Source organism: Pelobates fuscus, chromosome 4 (assembly GCF_036172605.1).
Source record: "Pelobates fuscus isolate aPelFus1 chromosome 4, aPelFus1.pri, whole genome shotgun sequence".
Taxonomy (NCBI): Eukaryota; Metazoa; Chordata; class Amphibia; order Anura; family Pelobatidae; genus Pelobates; species Pelobates fuscus.
The window spans coordinates 283,748,602-283,765,545 of record NC_086320.1 but is presented as its reverse complement, the minus strand read 5'-3'; the positions used below and the strand labels follow the sequence as shown (position 1 = coordinate 283,765,545).

Here is a 16,944-nt window from a genome sequence, read left to right as displayed (position 1 = left end):
ACAATCACCACTTTGTATGCCTATTATTTCACCACGTAAATCAATGGTTTTCTCTCGTTTTCACTGTATACACTGTATACATTCTTTAAAAGAATGAACCCTGGATTTCACTGTTGCATTTGTTTTTAAATGAAACGGGATACTAATTATACCAAAATAATTAGAATTGTTAAAGAATTAAATATTCAGAGAAGTCAATTTACCGTAATTTGAAAGTGAAACTAATTTAAGGGTGTGCCTGTTTTTCTGAAGTTGTTTATACAAGCCAATTCATGCATACAATAGAATTGAGTATTTGTACTTTTTTTATTAATGCAATGTTCAGTTCAGTAAAATAAATATTACCAAATTTATCACAGAAATAACAAACTAGAATAAAATATGTCAGCGTAAAAGATATTGATTAAAAACGCATCAAACCCACTATTTACACGGGGTACTGTAACATTAGGAACCTGTATTCCTAATGTTACAGTACCCCATTCCTTTGTTAAATACAGTTCACCCCGTTTCTTAAAAAATTAATAAAACAAATGTTTATAGTGAAATTTTTCCAGTGCCAAGGTGTTAGAACGCTGTTTAGGAGACGGAGCTCAAGATGCAGAAAAGGCCTGGAGTAAACCGGAACGCAGCACAAAAGGGGTCAAACAGAGAGTGGTCAGGACAGGCTGTACAGGATCGTCGTCAAAGGCAAGCAGGAGACAATACCAGGAAGCAAAACAGGACAGGCACTGAAGGTAGTTGGCACGACAGGAGCACAGTATATCTGAGCAAAGAGTCAAGGGTCAGTGGAGTTTAAATAAAGAGAGGAGGCATGTCCACTTGCTGTAGCTCCACCTTCCTGTATACCCCCTTCTCTGATTTCCATCCACTGTCCCTTTAAGAGGCCTTGCTTCGGCGCGCATGCCATAGGATTTCCCCCAAGGCTCCTCCTTCTGTACAGCCGTGTTAGTGAAGCAGCTTGCTTGGATGAACACAAGTGGCCGGCAGTGATATGGTTGGGCCAGCCACTCTGCAGGGAGGGTCGCTCTATGGAGCTGCCTCTCTGTGAACTGAGAAGGAGACGCAGCGTGGGAGCTCGAGGTACGTGAGCATGGGAGCAGGGACTGACGCAAGGCTACTTTGGTGTTGCTCATATCTCCACCACCAATGATGTTATGGAGGAGGCATGGTCTCTGCATAGTCTCCTCCATGATGATCCAGTCCAATGCTTTTCATAGAGGAGCAGTGGGAACCTGATGTGCACAGGAGGCATGTGCATTTAAGCTTGCCTATGGGAAAGCATTGTATTCAATGCTTTTCTATTGGCTTATGCGTCACATAATCGAGTTTTACTTGGTCAGTGTAGCTGAAGCACCTCTAGTGGCTGTCAATCTGACAGCCAATAGAGGTGGATTTAACCCTACAATGTAAACATTGCCATTTTTAAACATTGCAATATTTTACATTAGAGCATTGTTAAGCACAAGGCCAATTAATTGAGATGAAGTGGTCTGGGTGACTATAATGGAACATTTAGAAGAACCCTATGATATCCATGAGTTGTGTGAACACCGATCATGTTTTGGTTTACATATGATATTACTATATATAGTGATTTTACAGTTTCATGCGGCCATCTGTAGAGACTCGGCTGCAGTAATAAACATCTGACACAAAAAGCGTGTGAGAATGACAGCATCTCTCCAGTTTCATATCTCCACCCTGTAATGTTTCCAGAAAACACTATCTAGGAGAGATTGACCAAATTACTTTTAATTGTTATTGACCTTTAATTCTTCTTGTCTTTGGGCATCAGCACGACATATGAGCACAAAAGTATCAGTGTTGGATGATTTTGATAAAAAGGCATTTGGCACTTTAATATTTGACAGCAAAGGAAACTTCTTTTTTATTTTTTTGTTGGTCGATGTGATAGAATCCCATGTAACGTGGACATAGTGTGACTGAGGCTGGATGTACATTTTTGATGAAGAACTCTTTTATCCTCCGCTTAATATGAAGGGGCTGGTGTCCTTCTATCCACTGCTCTTTTTGTCTCTTGTCAGTTTGTTCGTAGCAGTGACTCCAACAACTCCCAATGACCTACCTTGTGTCACAGCTCCTCTGCCGGCAGAGAGATTTCTGACTTACCTTGGTACCGGCGGGCACCTGCCCGGTCTACTTCCGGTCCCCAGCGGGTGCGACGTTCTTAGGAAGGCCAGCCGCTGCGGTTCGGATTTTTATAGGAAACTTACCTTCGACCACATCAAAGATGGCGCCAATGTGCGTGCGACGGCATGTCATAGACGCACATGCACATTTTGGGGTCATAGGTCAGAGACAGCCAATTAAAGCCTATGAGGGTTATTTAAACCCAAATTGCCTTTTGGTCAGTGCCCTGTCGTGGTTTCCACTAGCTGGTTATGCGAGAGTGTGTTCCTGATTGTGTTTTTCTGGTATTTGACTTTGGCTTCGTTTTGACTTCCCTGATTTCTGGTATTCTTGACTTCTTGCTTTCCTCATCGTTGTATCTCATTCTGTGTCCCTGACCTCGACAAATATTTTGACTATTCTCAGGTACGTTAAGTCCGGCCGTTCTAAGGTCCAGTTAGACGTTATCCTTAGTCCTAGGTGTGATACTATTCTGCGTGCTGGAATAACTATATAATCCTGACACCTTGTCTGAAATGCTCTCTACTATGAATGGAACATTGTAGACAATAGTAGTGGATGAGAAAAAAAGAGTCTGAGGAGGGTAACCATTGTGTGAAGGGGGTACATTGGAGAAAATCATGGAGTTGTTAATTTAATGCCAACTCGCCTAGTTGCGAGAGCTGGACCCAGATGATTTAGTGACCATTGGTTTGGGAAATTCTATCCACTACAACCAATACATTAGTCTGACATTTGCAAGATTTGGAGATCTATGAGAAATGTGTATACAGAGGCCTTTATCAAGCTGTCAACTTAGTGTCACAATACCCTATTTAAAGGGTGTCAACCATAACCACAATTAACATATAATGTGCAAAATTAATCAATTAAATAAAAACAATCAGTCAATTACACACCAAATTAATATATATACATATTCCAGTGCAAAAAACAGTGCATTCATAATTGTTCAATTCCTAATAAATTAAAAAGTTCATCCATGAGAAAGAAACAAGAAAATTAAAAGAGAAGGGAAAAATAATTGATATAGCTTTGGACTCCATGAGGGTGTGGACACCACCAAAGACAAACCACACTTTTCTCATCCTAGCTGAAGTCTAGCAGGTGTTAAATAGTATGAACCATAATCTTTAAAATTATTTACATTTTGTTTTAGGATTCTTAATATGTAAATTAAACATGGGGTGGTGGCAAGCAGCCAAGCGAGCAGGGCTCAAGCATACTGAACACCTGAGATTTCACTCAGAGTTAAATGACTAATCCTCGAGTTCTGCAATTATTTATCCACATTTGCTTTACTGCTCCTCTTAAGGACTCTGCCTGTCTTGGACTGTTCTACCCCGGTGTCTTGGCACTATTATCTTGTTTTTATCCACTGTAGGTCCGCTGCATGGCATTGCTGAGATGACTTTATCGTGGCTTTCATTCTTTGCTCAAATTTCAGGCCTCCAGAGTGGGCATTTACGAATAGCTACAGACTGCTCCAGAAACTAGTCATGATCACAACAATATATATATATTTAACGCATTGCTAAACACAAATACACACACTCAACAATGAGCTCAACAAAGAACCACATTTGTGCCTCATAATTCCACTTTGTACATAGATTCATTGGAGCTTGTTTGCATATGCCTACCCACAATCCCTTGCAGTAGTGAGATCACTGTTAAAGTGAGATTTCTGTGGGAAAAGCAAGTCTTGTGGCTTGACTGGTGTGTGTATTTGTGTTTAGCAATGTGTTAACTATCCATTTTCTTCAGGTGGAAGGGGTTTTCATCCACACTTTTTCACCCACCACAACCCTCGGTGTGTGTATCTCTTTCTCTCACTCTCGATAAATGAACAGAGAGAGGTGGGACGGGTCAATGTTCTGTGAAAATAATGCTGACACAGAAAGACCTCAAAATAAGCCACAGTGCATAATCAGTTGGTGAGACTTCCAAATACACAAAATGTGGACTGATAATTAGTTGGAATTTATTGCTCATTGATAAATGTGAAAGGAAGTGGTATGGCTCACTGTGTTCCATGGTAGGTGAATCAAATTGCTTGATGAAAGATAAACCAACAGGTCCTGGAAGCATTTCTGTACGTGAAAAAATAGAATGTAGTACAAATAAAGCCCATTCCAGGGACAGGTTATGTGTGATGTTTCTCTACACTTTTGAATTCTTGTTGCTGCAGTTTCACAGATTAAGTATTTTAGTTATTTCTTCCTTAATACTTTATTAATATGTTACAAGTTATAGATATACATTTTTAGCAAATTAAGAAATTGCTATTCTGTTACTGAGGTTTGCCAGTTTTTTGCACCTCGTGGTATCTCCTGTGATGTCACACTGATGTTGTCTTTTTCTTTGTGTTACTCTTTGATATTTATAAGTCCTTGTCTTAAAGACTGCCCATGATGATCTTTTCAAAAATGTATTTTCTAACCCAATGTTCTCAACTGTGTTCCTACTTTTTGAAAATGTACCAGAGTGGTTATTTTCACATATATACATGAGCTTATGCATTTACAAAATAAAATATTGAACGGCACAGAAGGAAGTATAGTTATGATTAGGATACTATACTCACTGGATTATTGTAATTTAAATGTCTTCAGGGGGCCTCTCCAATGTAGGCTGGGTGGCTGGAGTCTTCTTTGCATTCCTCTCCACCACGTATGGGGTCAGGTTTTCAAAGATGACGTGTTTACCATCCAAGTGATGTTCAAATTGTATTGTATTCTATTGTAAACAAACAGGCATATAAAAACAATACTACAAATGAAACAAAAGTGTAAAAGGTGGCATTTCCTCAACCTTAGTGGACATCTTCGGGGACAAAAATTAAATACAGTAAAATAAATCATAAAAAACAATCACACAATGGTGAGTGTACTGTGAGTTTACTAGTGTAAAATAATGAGAGCAGATGTGCTGTTTAATGTTTTCAAACTCACTTTGTCCCAAAAGCATATAAATTAAACTGTTAATACCTCCCAATTGATTAATCTCCTGCAGCTGTCATTAAAAAAAATACACTAAGTCTCCAGTGAATTCTATTCTACCAATCTACTTATCTAATACTATCCTTACCCTTTGTGTTACTTTACCCCACTCCCTCTATCATGTAAGCTCATTGAGCAGAGCCCTCAACCCCTCTGTTCCTGTTCGTCCAACTTGTCTGGTTACAATTACGTGTTTTAGTCCACCCACTGTACAGCGCTGCATAATTTGTTGGTGCTAAATAAATAATAATAATGAATGCATGAAGTTGTATCCCATGGGGATATGTGTATATATATGCTAATCGAAAAAGGTGGCTATTTGAAAACGCCAACTGGGAAGCTGCATCTTTAAAAAGTTACGTTCCACTATTTGTGGTATTAATTACACTTCATACACAGTGGTGTAAGGGTTGTGTATAGACCTGTTTTTTTCTTTTTGTCTTGTTTTGTTAGAAACACTTATCATTTTGGCAAGTTTTTTTTAATATATTTTCAGTTTTTGGGCTTGATTTGAATATTTTTGATAAGCATTCCAAATGATTTAACATTTTGGGAGAAACTTTTAAAGTATATATTTTTTTTCATATTAAAATATATACTGGTATATAATATTAAAATATTTTACTAAATATTAAATCATTTGAAAACCTTATCCAAGAATATTAAATTGAGCACTCTGTTAGCCGCATGATGCCTAGAGAAAGAACACTGCTATTTGATTCTGACATTTGGAGGCAACAGCTGACTCCAAATGCAAACGCCACACTTGGAATCACATCTAGATCCTTTGTGCATGAGCAATGAAATAATGCATACTTCACCAATTGTATGGTTACTTTTAGTTCTGGAAAAGGAAGATACATTAAAAAAAAAAAAAAAAAAAAAAAACAGCAATGTTCAGAAATATTGGCTATACATACTCTCCCCTTTATATTTTGTTTTCATCTCAATAAGCCAAGGAGACCCATTTATATCAAGACATTCCTGGAAAGTAATCTGTCAGAAGGATTTAATATAGACAGCCCTTTGACGATATTCACATTGTATTTAAACACCACTAGTCCCAGATTTCATTCAGACGAAATGTGTGTTAAATATTAATGGTTTATTATTATTAGGATTACTAAGCGATAATTAAGTTGCTTGCATAAATAGAGACAAAAGTGATCTAACTCCTAAATGGCAGATAATTGAGCAGGGAGACTTCAGGGTATGATCAATACACCAAAACTACTTCATTAAGCTAGAGTTGTTTTGGTGACTATAGTGTCCCTTTAAAAAGTATAACAAGCCATGTGATGTATTATAATTCTATTCACATTTTCTTTTTTAATATTTAAAGGGTAGAGAGTTAGGAGGTCATTAACTAAAAATAAATAAATACAAATCCAGAGAGGCAATACAAATAAACATAAGAGATACTAGCAAGCAAGGTATTATAATATTGATGACCTAAATGATACTTACGTCTGCTATGAGCTCTACCCACATCAGAAAATGTAAACCTCTTCACAACTCTTGCCCTGTCAATGGGTATATTAATCATACTCCATACGCCTCTTCGCAGCAGGGATTTGAGGGATTTGTTGTTTCTGCACTGTGCATGGAAAAAAAATGAATTGGAACACTGCACAGATTAGATCCATTCATAGTAGGCTTACAAGCACCATTCAGGTATCTTTTAGCAAAACCTCTTTATTTTTTTAAAAAAACAGGACGGATGCCAAAGTTAAAGCCACCTCCACAAACCTTGTTAATATAAATAATACTTTATCGGTGTGTCAGTAAAATTGCCATGACATGAGCAAAAATATAATTCAGAGATCATCCCCATTGTGACTTGGTTTGTGGTGGCGGCCCACTGGCATGCTATGATGCGTTATTCGCTCCTATCAATGGCATTTTAATGATAAGTCAATAAAAGCTAAGTATTATTTATATTTATATAGTTTGTGGCTATTGCTTTAACTTTGAGATCTTTCCTGTGTAAGCTGTGTAGTGGATACTATGTTGCAATTGTTTGGTTAAATGTTGCAGTTGTTTGTAAAACAGTAGCAATGTTTTACTGTTTGATCATTTTCTCACTTGCTTATCTCTTTTTTTTGACAGGTGCTGGTAATTCAACTTGTAAAGTAGCGATTGTGATGGGAAAGACTACAAACTCATCCTCTTCCAGGTATGATGATATAAATTATTTGCCAGTCTCACCTCCTGAATATACATTTAAGATGGGAACGGTAATCTTCCATAAAAACAATGGCAGGATGCCTATAATCTGTAATGGCGTCTGTAAATGTACACGGGAAAGGTATGTCTTTAAAAACGACAACAGGACCTTTGAATCATGTTTAAGTTACTATGACACCTTGCAAATGATATCAAAATGTATTTAGTCAAATTCTAAGAAAAAAAATACTTTTTACATTTTGTTCTTGTAGTTACAGTGCTAGACTGTTTTTTTTTTTGTTTTTTTTTTTATTTAATAAGGTGATTTCTGACATCTTTTTGATGACTTGGAAACAAAATGGTGGGACATGTTAGAAATTATAATAAAGGGTTACTCCAAGTATTATAATCACTATAACCCTCTATAGTGGTTGTGATGGTTGTCATTCCCCGGTAATGATGCAAACCGTTTAGCAATGGTTTGTGCTCTTACCTTGGTCTTTCTGGGCTCCTAGCCTGTTTGCAGAATGCTAATCTTGCTAGCTATTCATTGGCAGAGAGTGTCAGCTGACTGCTCTCAACCAATGAATGGCACACTGTGCATGGACAGTAGCACAAAATTGACTTGAAAAACTATTACTATTTAGTTTATTACACTAAAACTATTAAGAGTATTGTTGTTGTGAAATACAAAGATATTCGGTTTATGGTACGATTTGTGACAAAGCACAACCTGTTGTGTTACTGTTTGTTAATTGCAGGTACAAGCAGCATAGTATGATTATCGTACCCATGGATTCCAAAGGTGTGGAAATTGTTAGAGCCCTGAAAGTTTTTGGCTATGAAGGTATGCATATTCTTTAGTTCTAAATTCTATACAGATGGACATTTTTGCAGTAGTACATGTAATACTAATGTTTGACATCAGATGATTGTCCAATATAATAATGAGTGATTCTCCAACAAAGAAATGTATTAAGGATTTGATTTAAAAAATGAGAAGCAAGTCTGGTGAAATAAAACATGCAGGTAGGTACATGCAAGTAGATGGCACAGTGGAAGATAGCACATACTCTGGATTTGCTATAATAAGTTCTGCTTCTATGTGCTTTTAATTTGGCAAGAAAACAAGCTATAAGACATAAATCCTATCTCCTCAATGAAATGTTAAAGGGACACCCCAGGCAGCTAAACCTGTTAAGCTTAAATTAAAGCGAATAGGCTCAAAATGCCAGTGGCTAGTTTATTTTCTTTCAAGTCTGTGTAGTTTTCCTGCAGTGCTGTAAAATGTTTTGCTGTTTTCCCAGGCTACTTAGCCACCCCCCTCTCACATTTCAACATGTTCCCGATGCCCAGTCTATGAAAGAAATATACATTTTGCAGCCAATGAAAATAGACGCATGTCTTTTCTAGTGTAAGGAATGCTCACAGTATAGACTGAACTGCAGCTAGAGCCCATATGTGCTCCTCTCCCTCCCTCCCTTTAATGCACGTAATACATTCTCCTCCAGTCAGCCAGCCTGCCTACCCACTGTTAACCCCTTATATGCCAGTTCCAGTCAACCAACCTCACTACCCAGTGTTATCCCCTCCCCTGCCAGTCCCTGTCAGCCAACCTCACTACCCACTATTAACCCCCGTCTTTGTCTGCCAACCTCCCTACCCACTGTTAGCCCCCATGCCAGGTACTTTGAAAGTAGTGGTGGGCTTAACAACATATGGCCATACGGTGGAACCAAATCCCCATGTTTATTCTTAGATAGGCATTTTAGTAGCCTTCTTTGTATTATGTTTTGTAGTCTGAGTGCGCCGCAACTATTTATTTTCTCATTATGAAGTTTGGTCACTGCGGCAGCACCTTTCATGCAAAATGCAAGTCTCGGGTGTGCCCCCAATCCTTTCTCTGTACCCCTGCCAGTCGCTGTCATCCAACCTCCCTACCCACTGTTAACCTCTCCTTTGAGTTTGACAGGCTTGCTGTAAGTAGTCAACAGAGTGAATAACTTCACCATCTGAACATTACCCAGGAGAATCTCAAATCATGTGGAATGAGAGACGTAGTTTTAGGTGACATTCACTAACAGCATTCATTGTTTTGCTATTAGTTCTGGTGGAAGCAACAATGCCTTGAAGCCTTAAACATTTTGGGACTTGCTTTTCATATTTAATCACAGTTTGATTTGTTGCTGTTTGGGAGGGCCAGTAATGTGAGGTTTAATTACATGAGTATCTCTCACAGTCCACATAAGATTACATTAAATTAAACAGGACAAAAGTTAATCTTTAACGTTATCAACTGCTAGCAAATGTATAGGTTTTGTAATAAATCAATACAGAGGTGTGGTCCCTTCCCTCACCTGTCAATCACTTTTTGGCTTATAGGACAATGCTGATTGCATAGCACTCTATGATCAGAAATAGGGCAGAGCAGTAGAACCCTTGCTCTATGTTGCATTAAGTACAACTCACATTACTGTGATTATTCCTGTAGTGATTATACGAACGACCAGGTAGATGCAATAAAGCCAACATGTCTGCATCATGAATATTATGAAATGCTGCTAAGCAGAACCAGTCATCTAGTGCAAGCTTGTCAAACTCGCAGGCCACATGCGGCCCACAATGAATATCTTTGCGGCCCAGCGAGCAACCAGTAGATGCTTACTGTTAAGGCAAAGTAGGTGCCGACTCTGCTAAAATTTACCAGGCCGGGTGGAGAAAAAGCAGAAAGCTAGCAGCAGTGATTGCAGTTGTTCTTCCTGCTCCTCACTGCTCGCGCGTGCACTCTGTGGTGATACCGGGTGCCGGAATATCACATGATTCCGGCCCAGCATCACTAAACTGCGTGCGTGAGGAGCAGGAAGGGAGATCTCCAGAGAGAAGATCCCCACTTGACCCCAGGGAGAGTCCCCACACCAGCTCCCAAAGGTAGGGAGCAATCAGCAATAAATAAAATGATTTGTGAGTGTATGCAAGAATGTGTAAATGTGTGTGTCTGTCTGTGTTTTGTCCAGCTGTGTGTTTCTGTGTGTGTGTCTGTCAGTGAGTGTGTTTGTGGGTCAGTGTTGCGATGGCAGCGGACAGACAGTGAAGGACCTGGAGGTGGACAGAGGCACGCAACGCCACGTTACGTTCCGATGTGCTCCACCTTCACAGAGTTTCAAGGAGTAGTGGGAGGATCCGCTTTGGCCATTGGGGGTGTACCAGAGACCGGACTCCGGAGTCGCATACTGGCAGCGGCAAAATGAGTGGAGTTTGCTTGTTGGCTAATATTGTTTTTTTTTTTTTTTTTTTTTAAACAGGGGTAGGGATTTAGTAGAGGGGGGGACTGGGATTAGAGGGGAGAGACTGGGATTTAGTTAAGGGGGGACTGGGATTTAGTAGAGTGAGGGAGTTTGGGGTTTAGTAGAGGGGGGGACTGGGGTTTTGTAGAGGGTGACTAGGGTTTAGTAGATGGGGATGCTGTTTTTTTGTTTTTACTGAACTTTTCAAAATAAACCTACGTTTCTATGAAAATGTGTGTTTTAGTTTTTTTGGGGCCCACATAAACTTAAACCTTGTTTATTTGGCCTGTGCTAGCCTTTGAGGTTAACATGCTTGATCTAGGGGGATGTGACAGCTTTGGTGCCACCATTGTTGATTCTTTAGTATTTTTACAAGCATTTAAGGCACTGAATATTGTTGTGAATATATTGACTACATAAGTAGATGCTACCAGAACGTGCCATGATAGGTTCACTATAATTTCCAGAGAATTTACCAACCTGAAGCATGTAAGCATTTAAACAATTTTTTTTTTAAGTGTTATATGTGAACTATGTTTCACTTTCACAGGTTGCTTCTTGGGGTTTAAAAAACGTTGGTTACCCCAAACAATTGAAAAACTTCAATTGCATCCTGGGGAAAATGACACTTACAGGAACATTTAATGAGGCCTTTATTTTATTTAATATGAAAAGCCAAATGTATTGTGGAATGTGTTAGGATGACTAAATCAGACTCTGTATCTTATTTGTTAGGGTTATTAAAAGTGTACCTGTGACCAGTGTATAAATCACCCGCATAAACAGTTTTGTGTATTTTAATTGTTCAGGAACATTACCAACTCTGCTTTCTTTTTTAGATACTCACCATGGAGGACATTTTGAGGTGCACTTTAATGATGTTAGAGTTCCGGTCTCTAATTTAATACTCGGTAAGCCTCGTTTAGTGGATACTTAGATTCATAAGGTATTTGACAATTCCTTCAATGAGACTATATATGTTACTACTCATCCTACCCTTATTACTAATATTATACTTCCTTTTCCACCTCTTGTAGGAAATGTATATTGGAGAAATGTGATAAATTAAATGTATTAGTAAACATCTTTTCATCCTGCGACTGGGAACTTCCATCCTAGCTCACTGTCAATCACTGTTATAAGTTCTGGTCTTTACACAAGGCAATCATCATAGAGAGAGCATACCGAGAAAATGGGGATATGAAACAATGTTTCTGTTTTACCTCCTTATTTGCGATGTGTGCCCTGGGTGTGCTTTGACTAAGCTGGATTGTGATTGTAACGGAGCGCCTGTATCCAAAGTGGTACCTCCGCTGTAGTCTCTCCCAGGTCCTGCAGTAAGGTAGTGAATATGACGCCCATATACCCAAACATCAGTTGAGACTTGATGAAGGGTACAATAGCTGGTTTTATTAGGCAAAAGCACACACATTTATATACAGACCTCTAGCAAAGCCCTGGCGTCTTTGTATCTGGGAGATAATTGAGTTGATTTTCAGTAAACTAATTATCTTCAGAAGAGAATGTAATACAGAAATATCCCCAAAACACATGTCATACATACCCTGAAAGGTCTGATTCTGGAAAAATAATGTTTGGATCCATGGGATACTGTTGAAACGCCATCCTCTCAAAGATTTAGCCAACCGCAGTAATAACCTAATAGCCAAAAAGAGTTCTATACGGTCGGAGTCAATTGTCAGTGTTTTAACGGGAGGTATATCTCCTTGGGGAAAGGGAGCTTCCTGGTGGTTCTAGGGAGCGATTGTTCGTCTTGAGGAACTGTACTTTCTTTCCAAAAAGCACCTTTGTAGGACGCTGGAAAGATAGGGAAAACAGTGTCCCAAAATGACTGTGAAAACCAAGTGTAAGTGACCACGCCGGAGTTCCACGGCGATTTTAGGTTTGTCCCGCTGATAGCGCCTGGCCCTTCCGGCTCTCTAAGAACGTCTTGTGGGTTAGGGAACAGGGGCATTGAGGCAGGAGCTTAGTGGCTCATAGTGTTTTAACTGAGTTTTTCACAGTAATAAAAATGTAAAAGAAAAGGAGCATGTGATTTTCAGTGTTGTATTCAGCTATATCATTTGTAGAGATGTGGTGGTTCCCCTTTGAGACAAAAAAAATTGTTGGTATGTGTTTTTACTTCTTGTAATATGAAAACGATTGTGACATTTTCCTGAAAATTTTATGTTGTGATTAGATTCGGTCTGCTTCCCTGTGCACATACATCCATTGGAAACCTCATTGCAGCCGGAGAACTAAATAATTTGTGCACTTGGACTAAATACTTTTATGAAAACTTGGCAAACATGCAACTAACTCTCTGTTAAACTCTTAATGATGTTTAAATATGCTTGAAATATAGCACATTAATATTAAATTTTCCCAAATGTAGAAATAGCAAATAGTTTTTGTCACGTTACTATATACCAGATAGTTTAAGTAACAGGGCTTGTCAAATATTGGTGTATGCATTTGATTAAAATAATAACTTTAATAACAGAAATGTTGTATAGTACAGGATTAATCCTATAAAGCGTCACTGTCACCATCCAAGGACATTGCCAAATTCACAAAGATTCCCAACGGTGACATCACCACAGGGAGTCCGGTGGCCGGAAAGGGGGGCAGGTAATGGTGAGCTTTATTTCCCTGAACCTGTCCCACGCGGGCACTGCTACCTTCCTCCATCTGGTCCTCTTTCACACCTGGCACGTCAGCACCAGTATGTGATGTCATTAAGGTCTATGGAAGATCCCGCGAGACTGCAGGACCCTCCATAGACAGAGCCAATTCCCTGCAGCCATCACTGGTGACAGTTGTTGGCATTGACAATACCTCTGCCAAGAGCCTAAGAAACTCAGGTGGGGGAAATATGCAGAGACAAAGTAGTCCCTAATTCAGTGAAATTCCAAACACAGTCCAAATACGTATTTATGAAATATTAATTTTTAGGTTGGATGACCGTGCCGCTTTAAGCAATACTTTGACTAAATTACAATAAAACACATCTAATGTATCTTCTTGTGGGTGCCAGACTCTTTGACACGGAGTACTTATACACATTATAGTAATATCGGTATGTTACAGTGCTATGTGGATTGCCTTTCAATAGAAAATAACATTTCAATAACTTTGTGCCAGTGATTCTAAAATTGCTACCAATAGAACACAATGTGACGTTTAACTGAGATATATTTAGGATGGGTAACATAGAAGTTGTAAGTTCCACCACATTATTGTGCATATGGTAAGACTAGCACATTTGTTCATTGCTTTATAATAGGAAATATGTGCTCTAAGGCTGAATATACCTTGGTACTGTCTGGTTTTAAATTGGAAGCTTCAGGCATGGCCAGACAGTATTACATATGTTATTGTTAGTGCCTCTATTTTTCGTTGCATTACTGATATGTAGCTCCACCAACTCCTATATCCTTTGCCATCTCTTTTTACTTGTTAGCCATCTCCAATAATATAGTGATTTATCACTACAGTAACCTATTGTAGCCTATTCTATACAATGCTATTGTATAGGCATTCATATTAACCATAACATTCCTAAATATTCTGGATCCTGCAGCAACCTTCTAGCGTGTTTAAAACAATTCAGATGGTGTAACGTAAGTGAATACAACTTTTTATTACTGTTTTACATTTAAAAAGCAAGGAGATGTTTTACACCTTTGACATACCCATCAGTAGGTAGATAAGAAAATGGACAACATACTACTTTCAGGCAGACCAACAAGGAAAGTATAAAAAAAATAGTATCAAATAAATACATACATTAAAAAAAAACTAAATCAGGACAAAGCTGTTGGGAAACACCTCACCATAAACTAAGGCTCAATCCATAATGTTACAAAGCTATTACCTTTAAAGGACAAGGTGTCCATAGAATCCCGAGTCCCAAAACTAAATGTTCTCCCCAATAAGTGAATGAATAATATGGCTTCACGATAAATTGAAAATCAGCAATGTGGTTAAAGGAACACTATAACTATATACTCCTAATGCTATAGTGTGTGCTGTCCCTAACTTAACAGTTCCCCCCACCTCCACTCTTGAAAGGGTAAAAAATAATGATTTACTTACCTCTTTCCAGCACTGAGGCTCTCTTTTCGCTGGCTAGATCTCTTTCTCCTGCAACACAACAGCAATGGGGGACCTAATGCACATGTGTGGCCAGCACTGCGTGCATTAGAGTTCCCTATAAGAAAGCATTGAATGAAAGCTTTTTTACGTGTAGTTTGAAGACGTTGGGCGTCTTCATACAAAGCGTGGGAATGTCCAACATAATTTTGCAAAGTAAACTCTGTTAGGCACCAGAAAGCACCTCTAGTGGCTGTTTGCAGTACAGCATATAGAGGTTCAGTTAACCCTGCAATGTAAACATTGCAATTTCTCTGAAACAGCCATGTTTTACATTGCAGGGTTAAGAAGACTGGGGCACTTCACAAAGGCCAATTCAATGAGATGACGTGAACTGGGTGACTTTAGTGTGCCTTTAATCTATAAAGAGAGTAGTAATGCTTCATTACCTATTTTGAGACCCCTGAATTGTTTTTGATGTATTGGTTGCATAAAACACCCAATTTTCTGAAATGTTTTTGTAGTGCCTACAATTCTGTATTTGGACTGCACTTCCATTAAGAAGTTGTCTTTGTTTATCCTCCGATGTCCAATTTAAGGATTGCCTCTTTGCTTTAGTGCTGTAGCTAGACAACCACATGAGGAGAGCATGTAAAAAGTTGCTGCAAACCTATGGCTTGCGTGCCAACAGAGAGGCCTCTGCATACCAACTTTGGCACTCATGTCATAGGTTCGACATCGCTGTCAACAGAAGGCTGCACCTATTACAGTAAAGTTACTCCTCTTGATGACATGGGATTTAAAAGGGCACTCCAGACATAATGTGGGCACCAATATAACATAAACGTATTTGATTGGCTTTGAAGTATTTATGTATTTTTCTCCACATTCTAAACTGTTTAGCTTTGCTGTATTCTCACAAAGCAACTTCCTTGATAGATGTGCTCCGAGTATGTACTCAACTCAGCCATTAATAGATCAGTGTGAACAGCACTGCTGACTCCACTCCATAGTCTATTACTGTCCTCTTATTATTTGCCCTTTTGCCCTTAAAATGGGTTTGAAATAATGTTACAGAAAATAAGAGGCCAGTAAATGACTGTGGGGAGAGTCAAGTCAATAGCTCAGCTCACACTTATCTCTCATTGGCTGAGCTACTCTGTTTAACTTCCAATCTGGCAGACGTTTTGTACTGAAGGGGTGGGGAAGAGAGTTAGGCTGCAAAATAAATTTCTCTTTTTTTTTTTTATATAAAATCTAAACATATTTGAATAGGTAAATAGTAAAAAAAATGGGATTCTGAGACCAAAATCGATTAAATGCACTTAGGCTGTGTTGATACCCAGAGTGTTTCTTTAAAGTTGCATTCTAACACTGTATCCTACAGTGTTAAAATACCTTTATCGGTCAGTGAGCAAAATCATTCATAGTATATGAACAGTGATTGATCCCTGCCATATACCCTTACATTGGCTGCCAAATTCCATTAATCCACTTAAAATACAGAATGCCATGTATTGTGTTAGTCATACACATCATTTAATTCTCTTACTTCCCTCTGTGTGTTCGATCCCCATCACTTTAGATTGTGAGTTAATTTGGACAGGGCTGTCTTCACCTAATGTCCCTGTATGTCAAACAGGTTTTGATATACCAAATTAAATGTTTGTCTTGTTTACTTATTTTACAGTGCTGCTGAATAGGTTGGCACTATGTAAATAACAGTAATTGTAAGCCATTTAAAATAAAGAACGCCTTCTGAATGGGTTAGTGTAATGTGGTTCATCTCTGTATCTTGATGAAACAGATACAATTTATAGGTGTTCTGTTATAAGTGTTATTATTATAAGTAACAATCACTGCTATCAGAAGAAAATAGTTTATTTTTTATTTTTTATTTTTTTTAGGTGAAGGGAGAGGTTTTGAGATTGCTCAGGGTCGCTTGGGTCCTGGTCGTATACATCACTGCATGAGGACAATTGGAGCTGCTGAAAGTGCTCTTCAACTAATGTGCGCAAGAGCCGCACAGCGCAAGACCTTTGGGAAAAGACTCTATCAGCATGTAAGTACCAATCAGTATTATTGACAGGGGCCAAAATTTCAAGATCTAAACTAATAGACAGTCCTAACATGTACTTGCCATCACAGTGTATGTAAATCATTTTTAGGTTTTGTCCCATCATATCTGTAGCTCCCCTAATACTTTCAACCCCAACAAACCGTCTTTTGTTCCCCTAAAGTCG

At 38.7% G+C, this 16,944-nt stretch overlaps 1 protein-coding gene across 1 annotated transcript in view; it reads left to right on the top strand.

Moving 5' to 3' along the window:
- The window catches only part of ACAD11 (acyl-CoA dehydrogenase family member 11), a 115,515-nt gene that overhangs the window by 76,014 nt on the left and 22,557 nt on the right, over nucleotides 1-16,944 (top strand). The window contains exons 14-17 of the mRNA XM_063452159.1: nucleotides 7,266-7,332; nucleotides 8,084-8,169; nucleotides 11,446-11,517; nucleotides 16,609-16,763. Of these exons, the coding sequence (XP_063308229.1) occupies nucleotides 7,266-7,332; nucleotides 8,084-8,169; nucleotides 11,446-11,517; nucleotides 16,609-16,763 (380 nt within the window). The remainder of the gene's footprint in view (nucleotides 1-7,265; nucleotides 7,333-8,083; nucleotides 8,170-11,445; nucleotides 11,518-16,608; nucleotides 16,764-16,944) is intronic.